The sequence below is a fragment of the Haliotis rufescens genome, unplaced genomic scaffold (assembly GCF_023055435.1).
Source record: "Haliotis rufescens isolate VD_foot unplaced genomic scaffold, xgHalRufe1.0.p SCAF_1, whole genome shotgun sequence".
Lineage (NCBI taxonomy): Eukaryota > Metazoa > Mollusca > Gastropoda > Lepetellida > Haliotidae > Haliotis > Haliotis rufescens.
In genome coordinates, this window is record NW_025963779.1 from 49,829,304 (window position 1) to 49,849,566 (window position 20,263).

Here is a 20,263-nt window from a genome sequence, read left to right on the forward strand (position 1 = left end):
AAGTTTACGACTATGTCAACACAGAGTTACAAAAATTAACTCACAGTTTTCCTTCGACAAAACAAAACCTCTGTTCGTCCATGTTAGTTTTAGTGTGGGTTTTCCCAGTCGACTAAATATATCCCTGACATGGCTTCTGATATAGCAGGCTGACTTGGCAAGCGTTCAACATCCTTGTACTGGTGGGTCGGGCTGACCTAGAAGCTAGGATTGTGTTGTCCCCGACAGGAACACAGTTACAGCGCAGCACAATACATGAAACGAAACTACGATTAAGCGGTGCGTAGTAAGCGACATTGATAGCCAGATATGTGAGTCAGCTGTCGGCGTTATCCCACGTCACTCCAAAGAGACTTTCTAGTTCCGTGTGGTGTATTTGTATGAATCCGTTGCATATGTATCATTGAAATATAACTCGAATGCAAAGGTTCCCTGAAGAGAAAACATTATTTTTCGGGGGGCTGCTCCCATCTGATCATGTAAGTGTCCATTTTATTTACATGCTCGATTAATGTTTGACATTGGAGCCTATGAACATAGGATTCTGGCACGCAGAAGGGACGCAACTTTGCACAACCAACTGCGAGGCCTGGGACGACTGGGAACAGCATCCTGCAGTGGAGTCAAATCACCCATGAGATGAAAATATTAAATAATGTGCGCTAATCCCCGAAACCTGTAAACGTGTACTGCTACCTGCTTTTCACATGTGACTTTTGAACAGATTATTTACTTTTACTAAGTACAATTTTTCACTTCTGCCCATGTGGAATATGAAAAAAACAACTTCTAACATGATCTGGGTAGAATAACAGAGGGAAAGGGAGATTTTACTTTAGAGGTAGTCGTGTCTATCGTCTCTTGTTTCTTTAAGGTACGTCTCTGCTTGCAATACGTGGTACAAATGTACCATGTACAGTTTGTGTGTGCAAATAGAATCGACAAAATCATTTCCATAAATCATTAACAATATGTCAATTGTACGATTCCGACTATATCATAAGCATGTGTTTTTGACCAGACAATTATCACGGTGACCAAAATCGCCTCACTAGTCTGCCATGGGGATCGACTTAGACCCGCATGTCAGGCAGTGAATAGCAATGGTCAGGATAGAAAAATAATACAAACAAGTGGCTTGTAATCTAAACTCACAGTTTATTTACATAAGCAATCAAACTCAAGTAGGGGTTACAACAACAGGTATGTAGGACCTGATAGATAAACACCTGAGTATGGAGCTAATTGACAAACTCACAACTAAATAGGCTGTGCTAATCAATCTCACCGGACGCTAGACAAGACAATGGATATGCTAACGTCTACGTCTGACAGGAATTCACACCTTGAGACAATGAGCTGTGACCAATTAATTATAAGCTCTTAATTGGACCAATTTGCGGGGACTCAGGGGGACGGGACATTTACCTCTAAGGGATAATAGGTGGATTTAAAGAACTACAACGCTTTAAGCGTAAATAAGGATTTTACCCAAAATATCTTCCCAAAGTACTGTAAGATACAAATAGCTAGTTCTATGAACTTACAAGTACAAATAACCCTATAATAAAACGTAAGAGCAAGCAGAACAGTCTACGAACTTACAAAAAGGGTATAATAAGGGGTAAGATAAGCAAATGTGGGTATGACAAAGTTATCCAAACATTTACAGTTCAGAGAAAGTTCAAGATCTCACCAAATCCCGTCAAAGAGTCCTAGGTCGGTCCAGCAGTAAGACAGCAGTGAGCAGCCAGCAGCGTGACCTGAGTCCGTCGAGACGTTACTGATTTACTTAACTTACTTACTTACTTACTTTGGAGATTTAACGAGATTTGGAATAGATGCCGATGGGATTGGGGAGGAGAACTAAGGGAGCTGGGTATGGGGGAAGTTTGTTTGTTTATGTGATTTTGATTTGGTAGGTTATTGTGTTTTTAGATGCGTTTTATGAGTTCCGTTTTTATTAAGAATACGCCTAAGGCCTTGAAGTTTTCTAGTTTATTTTGTGGGTTTAGTATTGCTTCTAGAGTTAGAGCCTTGTTTAGATTGAGGGTGGTTTGTAATGCGGTTCGATGTGTTAGGTAGTGTGTGCAGTGGATGAGTGCGTGTTCTGGGGTTTCTGGTTGTTTGCAGTGTGGGCAGTTACCTGTAGTGTGTTTTTTTTAAATTTTTAGGTGGTTATTTAGGTTGGTGTGTCCTATTTGGAGTTTAGTGATTACTCTGTCGATTTTTTTTGGATAGATGGAGAATTTTTGGTTTGGTTAGTGGTTTGCTGAGCACCTTTTTGATTTGGCTATTTAAGTTTAGATATAGGTTATGCCATTTTTTGTGATTTTTTGCTTGTTTACACTTTTAATTTCTGATTTTGAGATGGGTAAGTTTAAGCTTATTTCTGGGATTTTGAGGGATAGTTTAGCTGCTTTATCGGCGTTTTCATTACCGTATATTCCTACGTGGGCGGGTATCCACAAGAAGGTTATTTGTTTGCCTGCCTTAGTGAGGTCGTTGGAGCTTTTAAGTACATGTATTTGATTTATTAATTTAGGTCGGTTTTTGGTATTTTTGTTTTGGAGGGCTTGCAGTCCACTTAGGGAGTCGGTAAGTATTAGGATTTTTTTGTGTTTTTTTTTATTCTTGATTATGGAGGGCTGAGGCCATGCCCGTTAGTTCTGCCGTGAATATTGATTGGTTGTTTGGGAGTCGGAAGGATTGTGTGGTTTTAGTTGGTTGTGTGGTATGGACTCCGAAACCTGTGTGTGGATTTACTTAAGATTTGAGTCGGCCTTTAAAAGAAAGAGCCCCTAATTGACCATCACTAATTTGCCACTTAATTAATTAAGTAACCAATGGGAGATAAGCCTATTTACGTTGGCTAAAGCTAAACAACCCTGTCTTGTTAATGAGAGTGTGTTTTCTAGAACACGGTTTTTGTAATATAACTAAAATTATATTATGAGTATATACACATATGAACTATGAGCGTATAGGTCATAAAAAAGTTCTATACACTGATATAAAAAATACAACAATAAATATTCAAATGAAATTGGTAGGGACAATAAACAGCGAATACACATGGGCAAAATATGTGTTCAGTGACCCAAAATCCTGAATTACATAAAAAGTTGAAAAGTGACAATAAAAGCAAATACATATAAAGGTAGAGAATACAATTCTCTTTAAAACTGTACAAATACATATAATATTGACTGAGAAAAGTGGAAGAGAAATGACGCTAATTAGCACAGCGTCACACAATCCAGTGATTGATATCATGAGCATCGATCCACGCAATTTGGATCGATGACATGCATCAACCAAATCAGCGAGCCTGACCACCCGATCCCGTTAGCCGCCTCTTACGACAAGCATAGTCGCCTTTGACGGCAATCATGAGTTTCTGAAGACCTATTCTTGTGGATTACATGTATTTTATTAAACCAAAACCAGATTATAGATAAAGCAAGTGTGAACTTTCTTTCCTGCATGATGATGGGATTTCATCGTACAAAATACATTGTCCCCGAAAATTCTTGAAAAAAACCCATATATGCTTCAGACCTTTGAAAAAATAAAATTATATTGTTGCAGGGTATTTTCTTTTTTTTTAAATAAGGCTCATAGTTTTACATATATATGTTTTTGTACAGCTAATATTAAATTGTCGGACTGTTTTGTCCGTGCAATAAGGGTATTGAGTTCGCATCTGTTTACAACGTGTTGTTTCACTATGTCACATGTTAGGTTTGTTCCACAGGATCTAATGAACAGGATGTAAAAATATAACATGGATGTATGATGTAGATAAATTGTAAATGACATTTGTCAACGCTTTGGAAACTGTGTCAACCAGGAACCATGCCAGACATGTCCACGGGGTTAGAATAAAGTTGAAAGCGTTCGCTAGTCCGGCTTTGATTTCCTACATGGTTAAATGGGTGAAGCCCATCTCTGGTGTCCCCCACCGTAATATTGCAGAAACGTTGCTAAAACCGGCGTGAAGACATACTCACACACTCATTCAATTTTGTGACTGTCAATTTTCTTAGAACAACACATTCACTAATTTCGTACATCCCGTTGAAATTGCATAGAAATGCAAGAATCCTGAATTCAGCATAAAATACGAAACTCATGCTAACATGTTCTATTTTATGTTATTATTTCAAGCGGAATAAAATTAGCACATGAGACATGAAAAATGAAACATAACATTCAAAACCAGGAAGTTAAAATAAACATCCTAGCCCTAACAATTATTCAGTATTGTATAATACTGTTGTTATATGAAATACATAATTTGTGGAAGTTCTAGAAACCAGATTTTATACCTCCTTAACAAATTGATCTATCTTAATTGATAGAAAATGGAAATAAACATTTTGACCATTACAGTGACGTCCTCCTCTCCTGTATATGTACAAAATCATTTGATTAATTATGTATGATCATTTATCACATAGAGCTGCTCAGATATAATCATAGTGTCTACGAACCTGTGCTCAGATATAATCATAGTGTCTACGAACCTGTGCTCAGATTCAATATTCTCTCAGGACGATGCACAGAAGCATTCCTCTTCATGTTTTAGTCCACATACACTTTTTATATACATATATAGATATTATAGTATAGATATAGATATGTATAGATATTATTTATATAGTCTTGGTTATATAGATAATACTTATTTGTAAATCTGGGAACCTGACATACACCTTCGTGATGGTCTGAGGTACAGTGTAACAACAACTGCCATGTGTTTTCCCTTGGAAATAAGTATATATCGTGACAACGTGAAACACAAGGATACATACTCTTCATGTTGGTGTATCGCGTTGGTGTATCGTGGTGTATCGTGGTGTATTCGTTCACATGTCATAGAAATAGCTACCGTATTTCAGTAATATTGGTGTTGAAACATGGTAATACTACACAGACAAATAAGAAAGCAGTTCCTACAATGAATGACAGCGATTGCTATGATATTTGATGAGATATAAAAAAAAGATCTGTTTCTTGCAATGACATTTCTATACATCAGAGTTGGCCGCGTTCTTCATCACTGACAGCTGAAAGTCAAGAAAGTAGTATTTCTATGAATAACATAAAATGCGAGTTCTAGAATTGAATATTAGATCTACATTAATGTGGATATTGTTAATCGCAATGAGGACAGACCACGACAATATGTGTTCATGGCGAGACAACAGCTACAATACCTGAAATACAACACCTAATGATAAACACACTGGACTCCAGCTTGTTTTTTTGCAGAATTGCCAGTCTAAAATACAATAAACGAAAAATAATTGTATACACGCTTGCGATAAACGTTACATCATAGTAATGTCTTTCTGTGAACAATCTCAATCTCTGTCCCAATCTCCCCTACCACATACAACAAGTACATATCTCACCCTGTCGCCGCACATCGTGCACTTCATTGCCAGACACCAACTTCTCAATCATCGGATCTTTCTTGAATACCACTCTAAAACTGAAATATATTATTTTACAATAAATGAAGAAATAAATACACGTAGTTTAAACTATTATAGATATAAATTGCCCCTGCAAGAGAATAATCAGTCTAGATCTTCCGCCGAAACAGACTCCATGTGGCGTAAAGGGCAAAATAGCTGTAAAAATTATATATTATATCATATTAAGGATACACTTTTTAATTGAATCATGCACAATGCCAGGCTACATACTCGTACCTTTTCCCATTTCTCTGTATCAAGCAAGATCCTTTAGCGTTTCTCTGAAACTCTTTCTCCAGTTTCCCAGTCGTCACAGCATCGTAAAGCCGCCACTTGCCCGTGCTATCACGCCACTGCCACTCTACAACACACATGGAAGGTATGTAGGTGAACGGGAGGGGTAAAATGGCCGTTGAAGATTCAGGTGTACAACAATGCTTTAGTCAAAACAAGATGAACACAAGAAACTACCGCACAATCCTCTCAGGGGATGGGCCCGAGGTAATGGTTCCATGTACATACCGTGTACTTTAGTTGCCGCAGGTACGGGACTAGGTTTCCTTGGCCGTGTTTCCAAATCTGGTTTGCTGAAAATGTGATGTACTCCTTATAACAAACATCCATTGGCAAATCCTAAAAAGGTTGATTGAATAAAATACATGAATGACATACAATTATGCAGGATGAAGAAAGAATTTCAGGAAATTTCATTTGGGAATTATAATTTAGGAAATTTAGGGGGAACCTATTAAAGGATTATATATGCAAATGTTAGTTGTGTACCTAATAGGTGGTAATTTTGTACCTAATGGGTGGTAATATTGTACCTAATGGATGGTAGTTTTGAATAATATTTTGAATTCTTCTTGAAAGATAAGGTGAGGTGGGGGTTTAGAGTCGATTAGGATTATTGCACTTATATAGCGACGTGCATGCATGTACGTGTGTGTGGCTGCTTGTAGTCCGGACTAATGCAAATTTTATAGTGCTAGCCCAGTGAGATACCATGCCGCAGTTTAACATGAATACCCCACTAAGACACAGTATACAAACACCGAGCCGACCAGTCCTTGTTTTAGCCCCTTAATGCCGAGCGCCAGGCAGGGTAACAACAAGTGCCATCTTTTAGCGTTTTCTGGTATGTCCGCTCTCCGGACAGACGCTCTGCCACTAGACCACGGAAGCGACCAGAAAGAAAAGGCTACAGTTAGGAAAGTAAATAAGATCTAGTATCGAATCCATTAAGTGACAATGCGTGTCACACACAGAGGCATGGGCTTACTGAAGAATATCTACTGCATATTACTTCCAGGCAGAAAACATGTTGTTATTATCCCAAATATGTACTGAATTTCAAAAAGGCCTTCCGAAATACATTAGTTACAAATCACAGAACGCCAGGCCGGGCATCATAAGACATCAACTGTCATCACTCAATTGTAAGTCACCTATTGACAACAGAATCAGCTTCACTTACCATATTTCGAGGTCGAAACGTCCATCACAGCCATAGTTGTATGTAAAAATTTTATCCGCATCGATCCATCGAACCTGAAAAACATTTTACGTACCTAATCAGTCTTACAATTAAACCAAGACAAAATTATATATACAGATGACATGAAACGTTACCAACATGAAACGTTACTGTGAAAAGTCTGACGGGCAGGAGTGAGAGAATAACCGTGGAAATTCTTGTGAAAGTGATACACTTAATTCTATGAGATATTAATCATGTCAAAAAATGCTCTAAACATAGTAGTAAAGAATGTCCGAGACACCTATGTTTACTTACCTTGACCTTTCCGTCTTGTGCTTTCCGGATCACGACCCCGTAACTTCCGGGCCCGCCATCTTGGTGTCCACATGCCCAATCACGTCCTACGAATAGTACGATTTCACAACGTGAAAGTTGACTCCAGTGATTATTAAAACTTACTTCAAATTGCCACATAGTTCTTTGAAATTGTCACTGTCATGAGTATTATGCAAGAATATTACTTTGGTTGCGTCGATGTTTTAATGTGTTCTTTAGTTCATATCTAGGTTCCATATCAACCAACATGTATGCCTACCTCTTTGGACCTTGTTCCCTATTTCAATGAGTTCGTCATCACACAGGTACCGTGCAGTGTCCTGGACTAACAGATCGTAATTGTTCTCATACCCATATCTGTATCTACAGAATGTAGAGTTGAAATCCCAACACACCCAAACCAAATCTGAAAATAAAAGACCGGGCGTCTTCAAATTGCATATGTATGAAGAATGATATTCCCCACTTTTCAACATGTTACACCTGAAATGTCAGATGTTTCTATCTATGATTCTTCATATTATAGAGGTTTCACAAATGAACAGCTATTTTCCATTTAAAGACACCTTTAACTTCTTTTCATATTTGTGTTCCAATGGAATGAGTTTGCATTTACTATGTATTCATCAAACAAGTTTTGTTCATAGTTGAAATAAAAGACAAGTAATAGCAATTTCGATTATCAACATCATTAAGCAATATAAAAGTTCATCTTCTATCCTAATTAGCCGGCTTTTATAAATGGAGCGATATTCTAATGTGTATCCTCTGAATACCAGTAACTAACTGGCGCTCGGCATTAAGGGCTAAAACAAGGACTGGTCGACTAGGAGTCAGTTTTCTGTGTTTAAGTGAGGCATCCATGTTCAACTGAGGCAGGGTATCTCAGCACACACACACACACACACACACACACACACACACACACACACACACACACACACACACAAAAGCACGCGCGCGCACACACACACACACACACACACACCATATTGATCTGCAATGATAAGGTCACCGTGGGAAATCTGACACATTTTAAGAGATCTTACTGTCTTCTTTGGCATGATTAACCACTGTTCCTGGTCCGCCGCTGTCCTGGTCACCCCACTTCCAGTCGGGGCCCCTGCAGACCCTCGTCCCAAGGGCAAGCAGGGCCTTCTTCTCTCGGAGGCGTTTGAAGTCGTTCGGTTCTATATTATCATCATCATCATCACTGTCCGTGTCCTTGTGGTCAAGCTTCCTCTTCACTGCTTCCACTACCGCTGACTTAAGTAAATGAAATTAATGGCTAAACATGAAATAATCATATCCCCAGCCAATGGTAATGTGCAATTGAGTGCAAGTTCCAAACCCAACACCAGCTGCCTGGGACTTGTTCGAAAGAGTCAATGCGACCTAATCAATACCTGATTGATATGCTACCAATTGACTGGTACCTTTAGCTATCTCACTACGATGGGAAGATGACGAGCTTATCATTGAATACACTTGGGTTGTTTCTATGGAATTGACAAAAAAAACAAATCGAAAATGGTAAACCATGATGAACAATTGATTGATATATGTTCGTTATGAAAACCGGAAACAAAACATTTTTAAGATCTAAATTCCTAAAAGGGGACGGAACATTCATCATATGCCTCTCCGGGGCAAAAATGAATTGAAGGATATCATTCAAACGCCATATCTTTACTAATATCCAAGACTACTGAAACACAGTAATGAACGTAATATCATACCCCACCTTTTCTGCTGGATCCATCTCTCCGACCAGGGCCTCTGCTACAGTTTCTATGCTGCTAGACATAGAACCCGCCATATGCTGACTCTGTATACAGAGCAGGATTTTTCCTATGCTTCCCTGTTGTAACATGAGTACAAAGGTAGTTAACGGTAAAACGTTGACGAGAATCAAATAGGGATCGAAGTACCAAGCAAACAACGAGACTCGAATACTTGAAGTCAAGAAGATATTTGTAATTTTCATTGGATCACTAAGGCACAGTTCTTATTAGTATCGTATTGTTTATTGATTGATAGCGTGTTTGCAATGAGAAAATCCTCCGCATTTATTTTCTTGTAAGAGATGTGTGATTTTTATACCTGGATTCTGTAGTTCTTGCAGAGTCTCGCCATGTCCTCGCCTTCCACCAGCTCTCCTTGCCCAAGTTTGGCCAACGATTTTAAAAAGCCCTGAAATTTACCAGAACATGTGCATTTTGATCTGTATTATTAAATAGCTTATAGTTGACTCAAACGGCCAATGTATGGCTATATGTGTGTGAGCAGAAAACAGACTTGAAGAGGAAGCCCAAGACAGTGCAGAACGCTGGCGGTTACCGCTTTGTTGAGTCCACAATACAAGCACTAAGTCCATATCGACGTGAGTGGAATGATGATGATGATGATGATGATGATGATGATACACATTTCTAAAAAGACATGACATTTCTGACAAGTCAGAATCATATTTCTACTCACTGTATCTGCCTTTCCAACTGGAACCCATACTATTGGATTAGGTGCGGAACTGTTATTCTTCGGCGTAAATTGTTGAACAAGTTGAATCAGCTTAACTTTGGTCTGGGGAAAACACACATGGAAGCCATGTCACATCACATCCAACTTGAACAGTAACAGAAATCATCACCACAACCTGCTACTCATTTACAGGATGCATACTAGAAAATAGAGACCCCAGAGATTCATATTATTGGTGTACTCTTGCTTGTGTAGGTTGGGGAGATGTAGAATATGTATGGAAATAAACATAGTACATGGCAATATCTACAGTGAGTGAGGGAGGAAGAGATCTGGGTTTAACGCTGCTTTTAACAGTGTTCCAGTTCTATGACGGCATGTCAGCTTAATGAAAACCCGTAGTGATGCAGGTCTCATATATTTACCCATGAGCATGGGGATGGTGCTGACAAACCTAGAAACATAATCGGAGTGAATCGGAATTCGAACCCTAAATCAAAGGTTTCTGGTGTGCCGAAGCTACGCAACTCTGCACGACTGAGCCACCCTGCCTCCATATACACAGTGAACTAGAAATATCGACGCTTGCGCATTGACGGAGAATATTTCCAGCCCCCAGTGACGATGCTTTTTACTCTTACGTCATGGTCAGAACTTCCCCCATCCGAGCCGGTCCAGCGGGCATAGCTTGTCGCTAATCCATCTGTCACAACAATAAGCCGAGGTCGGATCTTGTGTGCGTCACCAATACTTAGAATACCTCCTGAAATACAGATGACATACGAAACGTTGAAAGTCTTGTCATAAGAATATTTCAGTACAAAATACCCCATAACCTTTGACACAGGTTATATTACTTTGGTTGCAACAAACTGAACGCAATGTGGTGAGTGAGTGAGTTGGATTTAACGCCGCTTATAGCAGTATTCCCGTTATATCACGGCGTGCCAACTTAATGGTGGAGGAAAGCCGAAGTGATGCAGGTCTCAGACGTTTACCACATTTGTGAAACCCACTAGCACGGGTATTGTGTTGACAAACCTAGAAACGTTATCGGGGCGAACCGGGATTCGAACCCCAAATCTTATGTTTCTGGCGTGCCCAAGGGACGCAACTCTGCACAACCAACTCGCGGCGCTTACGACGACTGGGCCACCCTGGCTCCCGAACGCAATATGGAAGCAGTATACATACCACGCCCTTTCAATGCCGCGGCACAAACAAGGAGAGCTTCAAATAGAGGACTTCGGCCACCAACCTCTAAATTGTCTGAAACAAAATACTTATTAAATTTAATAGAATCAGAAACTTTCATTTTACATGACAATAAGACCAGAGACCCGTTCAACAAAGTGGTCGTAGCGCTAGGACTGTCTATGATAAAATACCGATCATCTTGGCGCAACCATTGTTTCGTGGAACGTGGCCATGACACTTAGACGTATGTAACGGAAGTGATAATTTAGTGTGTTAACGTTAATGCTGATAACAGATTTTTAATTATTTTGTATCTATAGCAAATACAGTTTTAGAAAACAAGTTATGATCAACAAATTGAGATGAGAGGGTATACCACTTTTAGTATTGTTAAAACTATTGGACATCATTTCATAATGCAAAATGCAAAGCGTTAAATTCTTAAACTGAGAAGCGGGATATAACAAAGTATAACCAGATACCTATAGCATCCCTGACAAGGCCAAAGTCATTAGTGAGTTCCTGAACCACCGTGCTTCTCCCACCCATGGCGACCACCCCAAGGTTCTCCTCCAGCCCGAACTGTTCAGCTATGTCCTCTATGCCTGAAGTAAACGATGATAACATGTCAAAACACTCACGTTCAAGAACCAGGTTTCTCTCACAAAAGTTTTACTGGTTTAGAGCAGTACACAAAGATAGCTTACCATCGATGAAGCTGTTAGCAGCTTTCTTCAGTTGTTCAAGGCCGTGCTGTGCAATACTGTCGGACACGTCAAGACAAAGGATAGTATCAGGACCCTTTGATCTGGATGGTGGTGGTCGTTCTTCGTGGTATGAAACAGAATAAATAGATCATCATGCACATACCACCTAACATATGATCAAAAAAAGTAGAAACTATCTTATATCAAACCTACAAGACACCCAACATGAAAGGACAAGCGGTGATGCAATGGTTAAAGCGTACGTTCGTCACGCCGAAGGCCCGGGTTCGATTCTCCAAATGGATGCAATGTCTGAAGCCCATTCCTGGTGTCCCCTCGCCGTGATATTGCTGGAATGTTGTTAAAAGCGACATAACACACCCCCCCCCCCCCCCCCCCCCCACACACACACACACACACACACACACAAAATGTGCGAATGAGAAAGCTGAAGTGATGAAATGTTTCCCGTTTGTTCCGCAGCTAGTCGTGTAGTTTGAAATTGTATTTAACACATATATATGCGACTAGCTGCATACTGCACGTCATAGTTCTCTTACCCTCTTGTAGTGCCAAAGCTATGGACTCTGCCAGACGTTTCACCTCTGGGTGCGATCTTCTATCACCAACGCTCGACACACTGAATGCTTCCAGCAACCTTTCAGCACTGACAAGGCTTTCTGCAAATCAAGGTACCCGTTAGTCGACTATGCGACAAAATTATAAGTTGTCCTATAGTTTAGAAAGTAATAAAGTGCAAGCCGTATTTGCATGCTAGCTCCAAGACTAGACACCTATATTGTATACAATGTTGCATAGACACTTTTAGTTACTCCCCCTAGTCAGATCTCAATTGTGAAAAGCGTGCTGTACGTAATAAAACCAACTATCATTAAGAAAAAAAGACAATCGCGAACAGTGATTAGGGCAGATCGGCAATTCAATGAACAGCAACCGGGTCACGGACCGGAAAACGTCTTGGTCACATGACGAAGTCGATGCACATGATTGTTTGTTCGCTCAAGCGGACTTCCCAGGTTCTATTCCATTATAATGATAGTGTTAAATGTGTCACATTACCTGCTAAACTATAGACGCAAGTTCATTTTACTCATACCCTATACCATAATAATTTTAAACCTTGACTACTATTTGAAGAAAACAATTTTAAAAATGGCGGAATTACAAACAATTTTTTGTATAAGTGATGGTAACGGTTACCTTCAGGTAAGATGTGAACCAGATCATTGACATCCTGCCTGGAACTGAAAAATCGACACGCATCAAACATTGTAGGCAACATGTTGGCACTACAATAGAATAAAACTGACTATGAAAGGCAGATATACAACAAATGTATCACTTTGTTAATGAGAAACCGAAAGGCTGTGAATACAGATGTATATGAAGCTGAGAGAAAGATATATACGAAGTTGAAAACCTGAACCTCTTCTTTGTTGGTAGATGTTGTGAAAGATGGTTATTCCTGGCGTCATCCTTCAAGTTTGTGTCCCTGGGCATGTCGGTAGAGTGTGGCACTGTTGGTGATCCCTGGGATACCTGGTTGACTGGTGTGGGGTCCGGACGTCTTTGGAATGACTCGAATTTGTCCATGAATCCTATATCAATCCTCCTGAATAAAGATTCATCATTAGAACTGATATATTGTATACATGTCGTTTCCGGGCATAGTAACACCGTTTATGGTTGTCATGTTTGGTTTTAGTATTTTACAAAGTGTATCACATATACAAGAAGACCTGTATCATCCCTACTACCACGCCATGATATGATTGACAAAGCGACGTTAAAGTTACCTCACTCATTCAAACATGGAAGTATTGTATGTGTTCACACTTGCCCTGTTTCAGCTGGACTGTTAGATGTCGCCATGACTTGCATGTTGTCCGCTTGCTGTGATTTCGGATCCAGTTCATTGGGTTTAGTTTCCCCAGTTGAATAGGTGCTGATATAGAATCAATACAAATCTGAAGCATCTTAACCAGACACGTTTTGCTATTATATTTGGAACGTTTAATACATCTAATGCACACCATCTGACACATGGTGGTCATTTTACGAACATTTTATGAAAAGGGTAAATATTGTTTATGGGTGTCTGATATCAGAAATATTCTTTGTATGTCTGGTTTTTCTCTTGCATGGATATCTCAAGATGTTGGAAATGATAAACTATTTATCTTCATGCTTAAGGAAAGATTAGTTGATATATTTTCACAAGATTGGCACTGTCAAATATCATCCTCAAGGTTTTTATGCCATTATACGAATATAAAATCTTTACTTGTTCCTGAAAAATATGTATCTGTACTTCAGGATAGAACTTTGAGAAGATCTTTGTGTAAATTACGTATATCATTACATAATTTTAATGTTAACAATCTCAGAAAGAAAAATGTACAAGATAAAGAAACTTTTAAGTAGTTTATGCCGTTATTGTAATGAAGGCTATGTTGAGGATGAGTTTCATGTACTTCTCATTTGTAAATATTATCAGTTTCTTAGAAATAGATACCTCCCTATGATTTCAACTATGTACAAAGATGAACAATTGATGAGAAATTTGTTGAACTCCTGCAATGCAAATACAATATCATCTCTGTCAATATTCCTGAAGAAGATTTTTGAAATTAGACGTTAATATTTTATGTAAACTTATTATTACCTACACGTGACTGTACAATGTTGATACAAAAAACAAACACTACTGTACTATAGGTCATATGGCCTAAAATATTGAATAAACTTCTGTTCTGTTCTGTTCATTTTATGAACTTGTGTTACGAACTTGTGTATACTTACCTATCATGACGGCTTGAAACTGTAGATGGATGAAAACCACGTTCTTTTTCTTGAATTTCTCTAACGTCTACAGGGACTCTGTCTTGCGTCGCACCTATCTGTGACGGCTGCTGTTTCATAAGTCCTATAGAGTTGCTCATATCATTGCGAGGTTGCAGCAGTTGGCGTTCGGAATTGTCTTTCTGGTTCTTTAGAATCTGACGAAACGTTGACTCAACCTGCTTGAATTCAGATTCCATATTTGCCAGTTTCGCTTGAACTTCTGCCATTTCTGTGAAACAAATTAGAATATAAAATGTTGCTATAAACTAACAGTACCAATATAAAATTACTTCATATACATTTCAAGTGTATGCACTGCCAGAACTATACATAACTGATACGTGTAAATATGCCAGATGTTTTTCATGTACATTATAACTAATAAGATTACCTCTTTTATACAATAACACCCCCTTCACTCTCTGTCAAGAACATTCAGTTACCAACGTATTATCGTTCAGTTCTTGTATAACTGATATGGACAAGACACTTGTTCTTACCTTTGCTCTCTTCTCTTGATTCCGTTGACAGATTCCTACAAGGGACATTGAGATATAACATATTGTATTATTTCAATGGTGAATATCAGCGCCTTTCTTGTAGATTGTGAAGGGGTATAAGTGTGTTTGCTGTTTAACATCGCACCCAGCAATACCCCACTTTATGACGGAGGCTTGTACCTTTTCAAGTCTGGATTAGACAATTCAGTGATTGATATTATAAGATCCACGGCGTCGGGGTACGTTGACCCGCCATCAGCCACGTCAGCACCAGATCCATTACGTCGCCTCTTACGACAAACATAGTTGGAATCCCCACAGGTGAGATTTTAAAGTGAAGATTTTCAAAATATACATTTCAAAGATGGATGAATATCAACGATGCACTAAACTACCGCTACAACAAATGCTCAATGCATGTGTAAATAATCACCTACATGGAAACGTGTTAAGAGTTCCCGTATCTTCTTGGGGTACATGATACTCACATTTTCTTTTGTATCGCTTCTGAGAGACCCTGTATGTCAGCTGGAACATCTGGCTGGCACTCTTCAGGACTCGCGTCACGTGAAACTTCGTAACTTGCATCCTTTAACACTTGAAGATTAAACTTACAATCCATTGGTAAATATCCAGAAATAACTGTGTGGACATCGCCGTTACATTCAATCATTCTATTTGCAGACTGTTCCTCTAAGTGGCCAAACGTAAACGATAAATCGGTAGTTACACTTACGAGATGAGCGGTGTATGAACGAAATATGTCACTAGCAAGATTCCGTAGGGATAGGAACTTGCCATGAACCAGCTGATTAATGATTGCACTACGATCTCTGTGTCTGTCAGCCGCCAGTGCCACAGTCCATGAAGTATATACAACATGTTTTTTTGTCGCATTCCATGACCAGCTCAACAAAATCCCAGTTCCTGAAAAATAATAAACCTCGACTATGAATCAGACGACGTATCATTTCACCCTTGTTTATATAAAATAGGATTCCATGATAACCATAACAGAGAACCAACATCAGAAGAAACAAGGACACCCTGTCGACAGGTAACGTGTCATTAGGGTGACAGGAGGACGACACAATCTCACACACTTCTACGAACCGGGAAACATATGTGAGTACTGACATGCATGGGCGCGAAGTACGAATACGTAACGTGAGAAGATATACTACCTTGTGAAACGTCTCCAAACACATCACTTCTTCTTCTTATGTCCACAACATGACAGCAGTGGTCAATGGTGTAATAATCCCGACCCTGAACCTCCCGGAAGTGAAGACACTGCTGTGCTTGTTCCATGTGACCGCCGTTCCTGGTTGCACTTCCTCTCTCCACTCTTGTAAATGTTTGTTCATGCTGTTGATCTGCAGCAGATGGTGGGACGTTTTGTAGATGTCCACGTTGTGACTTTCGATGCTCTGGTAAAGGTATTGGAGACGTTACCCTTTCATTCCCTGACAACGCAGCCGAGAAATCAGACGCCCCACCACCAGATTCACCTGCATCTGGTGGGGATTTCACTTTACGTGTTTTTGACAGGTCGATTAAAGAGGGTCCATCATGACACGGTGATTGATCTTCAGAAAATGAGTGAAGAGGTGTTCTTGATTCTACACCGTCTATTACAAGCGAGCCATGATCAGGCACATAAGCTGACTTAACATTAGTCTGGAATCTAGCATTTAGGGTATTCGATGGTGTACTAGGGTTCCTTTGAGGGCGGCTGATTGGCAATGTTAACGATTCAAATCCTTCTGGATCAGCATCTGTCAGTACACCAAGAAACATGTTGAACATCGATATCACAACAAAGGAATAATGGTTATTGTCTAAGGTATAATCAGGATCACTTTACCACTTCCATAATTCAACAACATAAGGCTTAATGTTGTAATTCGTTTTTGTTGTCCAGTGTCTATTGTAACTCACCAATATCTAGAGCTGATGAAGCTTGCACTGCTGTTACTGTCGGCTCCATACCATGGTGAGGTGGAGATGGCTCCTGCTCCATCGGTACTGAGGGTTTACACACATCATAACTTAATACAACACATGCTTATAAAAAAGTTCAAATCGCTACCTTAGCCAAGGACAGAGAAAAAGCTTTGATAACTCAGAACAATTTAGATACAGATATAGATATATGACCTTCATCGATAATTTGCAAACGATAGGATTGACCATGTTCCACGCGACCCTGTGTTACAGAGATCAGTGTTTGATCATATCTCTCTCTCTCTCTCTCTCTCTCTCTCTCTCTCTCTCTCTCTCTCTCTCTCTCTCTTCCTGTTGAATCACAGTTCTAGACTACGGGGGGGCACGGGTGGCCCAGTCGTCTAAGGCGCCGCGATTCGCTGTGCAGAGTTGCGTCCCTTGGGCACGCCAGAAACCTATGATTGTGGGTTCGAATCCCTGTTCGCCCCGATTATGTTACTAGGTTTGTCAGCACCATACCCGTGCTCGTGGGTTTCACCGAAGTGGTAAACGTCTGAGACCTGCATCACTTCGGGCTTTCCTCCCACATTAAGCTGACACGCCGCGATATAACGGGAATACTGTTTAAAGCGGCGTTAAACCCAACACACTCACTCACTCTAGACTACGGGCATTACACAATATGTCACGGCATTATCACAGTTGAAAAGCTGTTCTGTAATTACCCTCCCTGTTATCAAGACTCCCCGTCTCAACAAGAGTGTTCTCTTCACTGATCTGTATCTTGTTTTGGATTCCTCCAAGATCGAGTTCGGGACCATCACATCCTCTCCAACGTTCGCGGTTTGTCAAGGGTTCATCGGTGTCACTCAGATCCACATCGGGGATATCTGCACCTACACAGGGAATGTATACATTTACATTCTGTTGCAAGACAGGTGATCACATACTTCATTACATGTGAGGCAAGTTGTTGTGCAGTCGTAATGAGAAATAGATGGCAAAAAGTACAACATTATATGGTCATCTCAACATCACATTGATAGGTTTTCTGTTGATAAAGGTACTTGGGTGAGGTGAGGTGAGGTGAGGTGAGGTGAGACGAGGTAAGGTGAGGTGAGGTGAAATAAGGTTTATCACTTATATAGCATGTGACTGTTATAGTATTTGACGGAAGTTATGCCGGGTGTATGGTGATAACTCCCCGAGATACCATGCTGCAGTTTAACATGGATACCCCACTCAGACATAGTATACTGACTCCGAGTCCACCATTCTTTGTTTTATCTTCTAATGCCGAGTGCCATGAAAAAAAGATGGATAAACGTCACTGCGTGTGTTTGTGTATGCGTCCCTACTCCTGCATGTGTGTGCATGCATTATGGTATATCGGGGCGCTGGGGTAGCCTAGTGGCAAAGGTATTGATGTAACAGTGTTCTATTTCCCCTCGGCGTAAAACCAAACCCACTCACTTATAGTGAGTATAGTTCCTTGAGGAAGCAAATACTTTCCTGTGTAGCAAACATATGTCGTATTTAGTACACTTATGATTTATTGTATGTATGACAATACCTTGGGCCCCAGCTGCTGAACCGGAGATAACCATTTGATTCTTCCTCCCATACTGTAAAGTGTTCCCTCTACCTCCAAGTTTGACTTTAATCTTATTGAGAAAATCAGATCTGGGGACCCTCGGGGGTTCGGCTCCACCGTCCATTCTGAAATAGGCAAAATTACGCACCATGAGATTATGGATCACACATGGCAAGAGATGGTACTTGTTCTCATACACATGCATAGAATATGGCGATGTTAACCTGTATATAAGCAGAAATAATAGTACTGACTTTCCTGAAACGTGTGCAGTTCTGATGACCTGATGCGATAAACAGTCATTTTTTCCTGCCATTTCTCCTGAAAAAGGGTTTTATCATTAAGAATTGTACACTCAAATATCTAGTGGTTTCTTTTAAATATGTGTTTGTTGTTTAACATTATATTCCAGCTATATACGGCGGTCTGTTTGTTTATAATGGAATCTGGACCAGTCATTCAAGTGATTGACATCATGAGCATCGATCTACACAATTGGGATAGGATGACATGTATCAACGAGCCTGACCACCAGACCCCGTTAGTCCTCTTACCACAGGATGGGCCAGTTCTAACACGGGTCTCCAAAAGACGTCAGATGTGAAATATTAAATGTATTATCATCAAGGACCGGTATTATTATCATTCAAGAACTAAGAATGAGCTCTGCACCATACACGTGCTCGTGGGCATCATCTCAGTACCAAAAGTCTTTGAGCCTTCATCCCATATTTAGATGACGCGTGGGACAACTGACACGTTCACTGCATATAGCCCGTCAAACTTAAACTAAAACGTCACTAGTAGTGACAGGCTATAGCCAGGTGATGTGACACGATAATAATAGAAACATTACAGAAACTACTTCAACAGATTCTGATTTACCTGTATATATATATAAACTGATGGCGGAACCATTGCCTTGCTATATGACGTCACGCACAATGACCTCCAATGTCATAATGGATGATGTTCACTTAAACTGAATCGAAATACCCCAGAAAAGCAACAAATCAACATGCATGATTTACAGTATAATGTATACATATGTATATAACCAGATACACTGAAATATATGACTTAATCTGCACTTCGTGCATGGGAAAGTTAACATCGAAACACTTACATGCGGATTCTCTGTTATCGCTGAAGTTGGATTTATATTTGTGCGAGTGACTGGTATTTCCATGTTTCTATTATTAGATCAGTCATGTGACTTATTTCGGCATGTATAATGACCTGATTATATCACTCCGCGACAGGCTTGGTATTGACTGGGACGGTTGTTGGAAGGCTGCCAGGCGGACTCTCGCTCTAGATTGGTTACGTCTGCGCTAGGCCTGGATTTTCCAACATACTTCCTTGTAAATAGGTTTCTCGAGGAATTGAGTCACGCAGATATTTTATGACCTTCACCTCTGTTCTTGTAGTTTCTCTATTCAGCCCAACACGCTTGCCCTATTTATATACTGGTATATACGCATGTTTATCTTCGGAATCGTGTACTACCTCTAAACATAATATGTCTAAACGAGACTATAAAAAATATGAATAATATCATACTTTCTAAAATAAAACTATAATTTCACCAGAATGTCGTTAATAGAGGACAAACAAATGTATTGTATCATCGCCATACAGTTTTTAAACAAGGTGAGAAAAGGAATTTA

The 20,263-nt window shown here is 39.8% G+C and overlaps 1 protein-coding gene and 1 long non-coding RNA gene across 6 annotated transcripts; one reads left to right on the top strand and one right to left on the bottom strand.

The window, feature by feature from the left end:
- The first annotated feature begins 387 nt into the window (after positions 1-387).
- LOC124131397 lies at positions 388-13,996 on the top strand. Of its 2 annotated transcripts, none has more exons than XR_006860647.2 (3): positions 388-479; positions 12,258-12,379; positions 13,152-13,996. It is a non-coding gene; the product is annotated as an uncharacterized LOC124131397 (long non-coding RNA). The 2 variants fall into 2 exon arrangements; XR_007221696.1 differs by lacking the exon at positions 388-479 and adding an exon at positions 5,783-5,865.
- On the bottom strand, positions 3,756-19,871 carry LOC124131384. 4 transcript variants are annotated; one of them, XM_048397204.1, is made up of 27 exons: positions 19,720-19,871; positions 18,573-18,718; positions 17,725-17,895; positions 16,994-17,080; positions 16,237-16,482; positions 15,541-15,979; positions 15,053-15,087; positions 14,511-14,781; positions 13,549-13,653; positions 13,129-13,320; positions 12,909-12,952; positions 12,248-12,367; positions 11,688-11,807; positions 11,463-11,585; positions 10,978-11,052; positions 10,425-10,546; positions 9,784-9,885; positions 9,406-9,495; positions 9,047-9,163; positions 8,352-8,568; positions 7,562-7,708; positions 7,282-7,367; positions 6,964-7,037; positions 6,009-6,073; positions 5,724-5,847; positions 5,421-5,500; positions 3,756-5,072 (listed from the first exon to the last, which is right to left on the bottom strand). In XM_048397204.1, exons 2-27 carry the CDS (start codon positions 18,715-18,717, stop codon positions 5,041-5,043), a joined length of 3,429 nt encoding a protein of 1,142 aa, XP_048253161.1. In that variant the 5' UTR covers position 18,718; positions 19,720-19,871; the 3' UTR covers positions 3,756-5,040. The 4 variants fall into 4 exon arrangements, with proteins under 4 accessions (XP_048253161.1, XP_046350586.1, XP_046350585.1 ...); XM_046494630.2 differs by having other exon boundaries at positions 13,135-13,320; positions 16,237-16,830; XM_046494629.2 differs by having other exon boundaries at positions 16,237-16,830.
- Between the last annotated feature and the right edge of the window lie 392 nt (positions 19,872-20,263).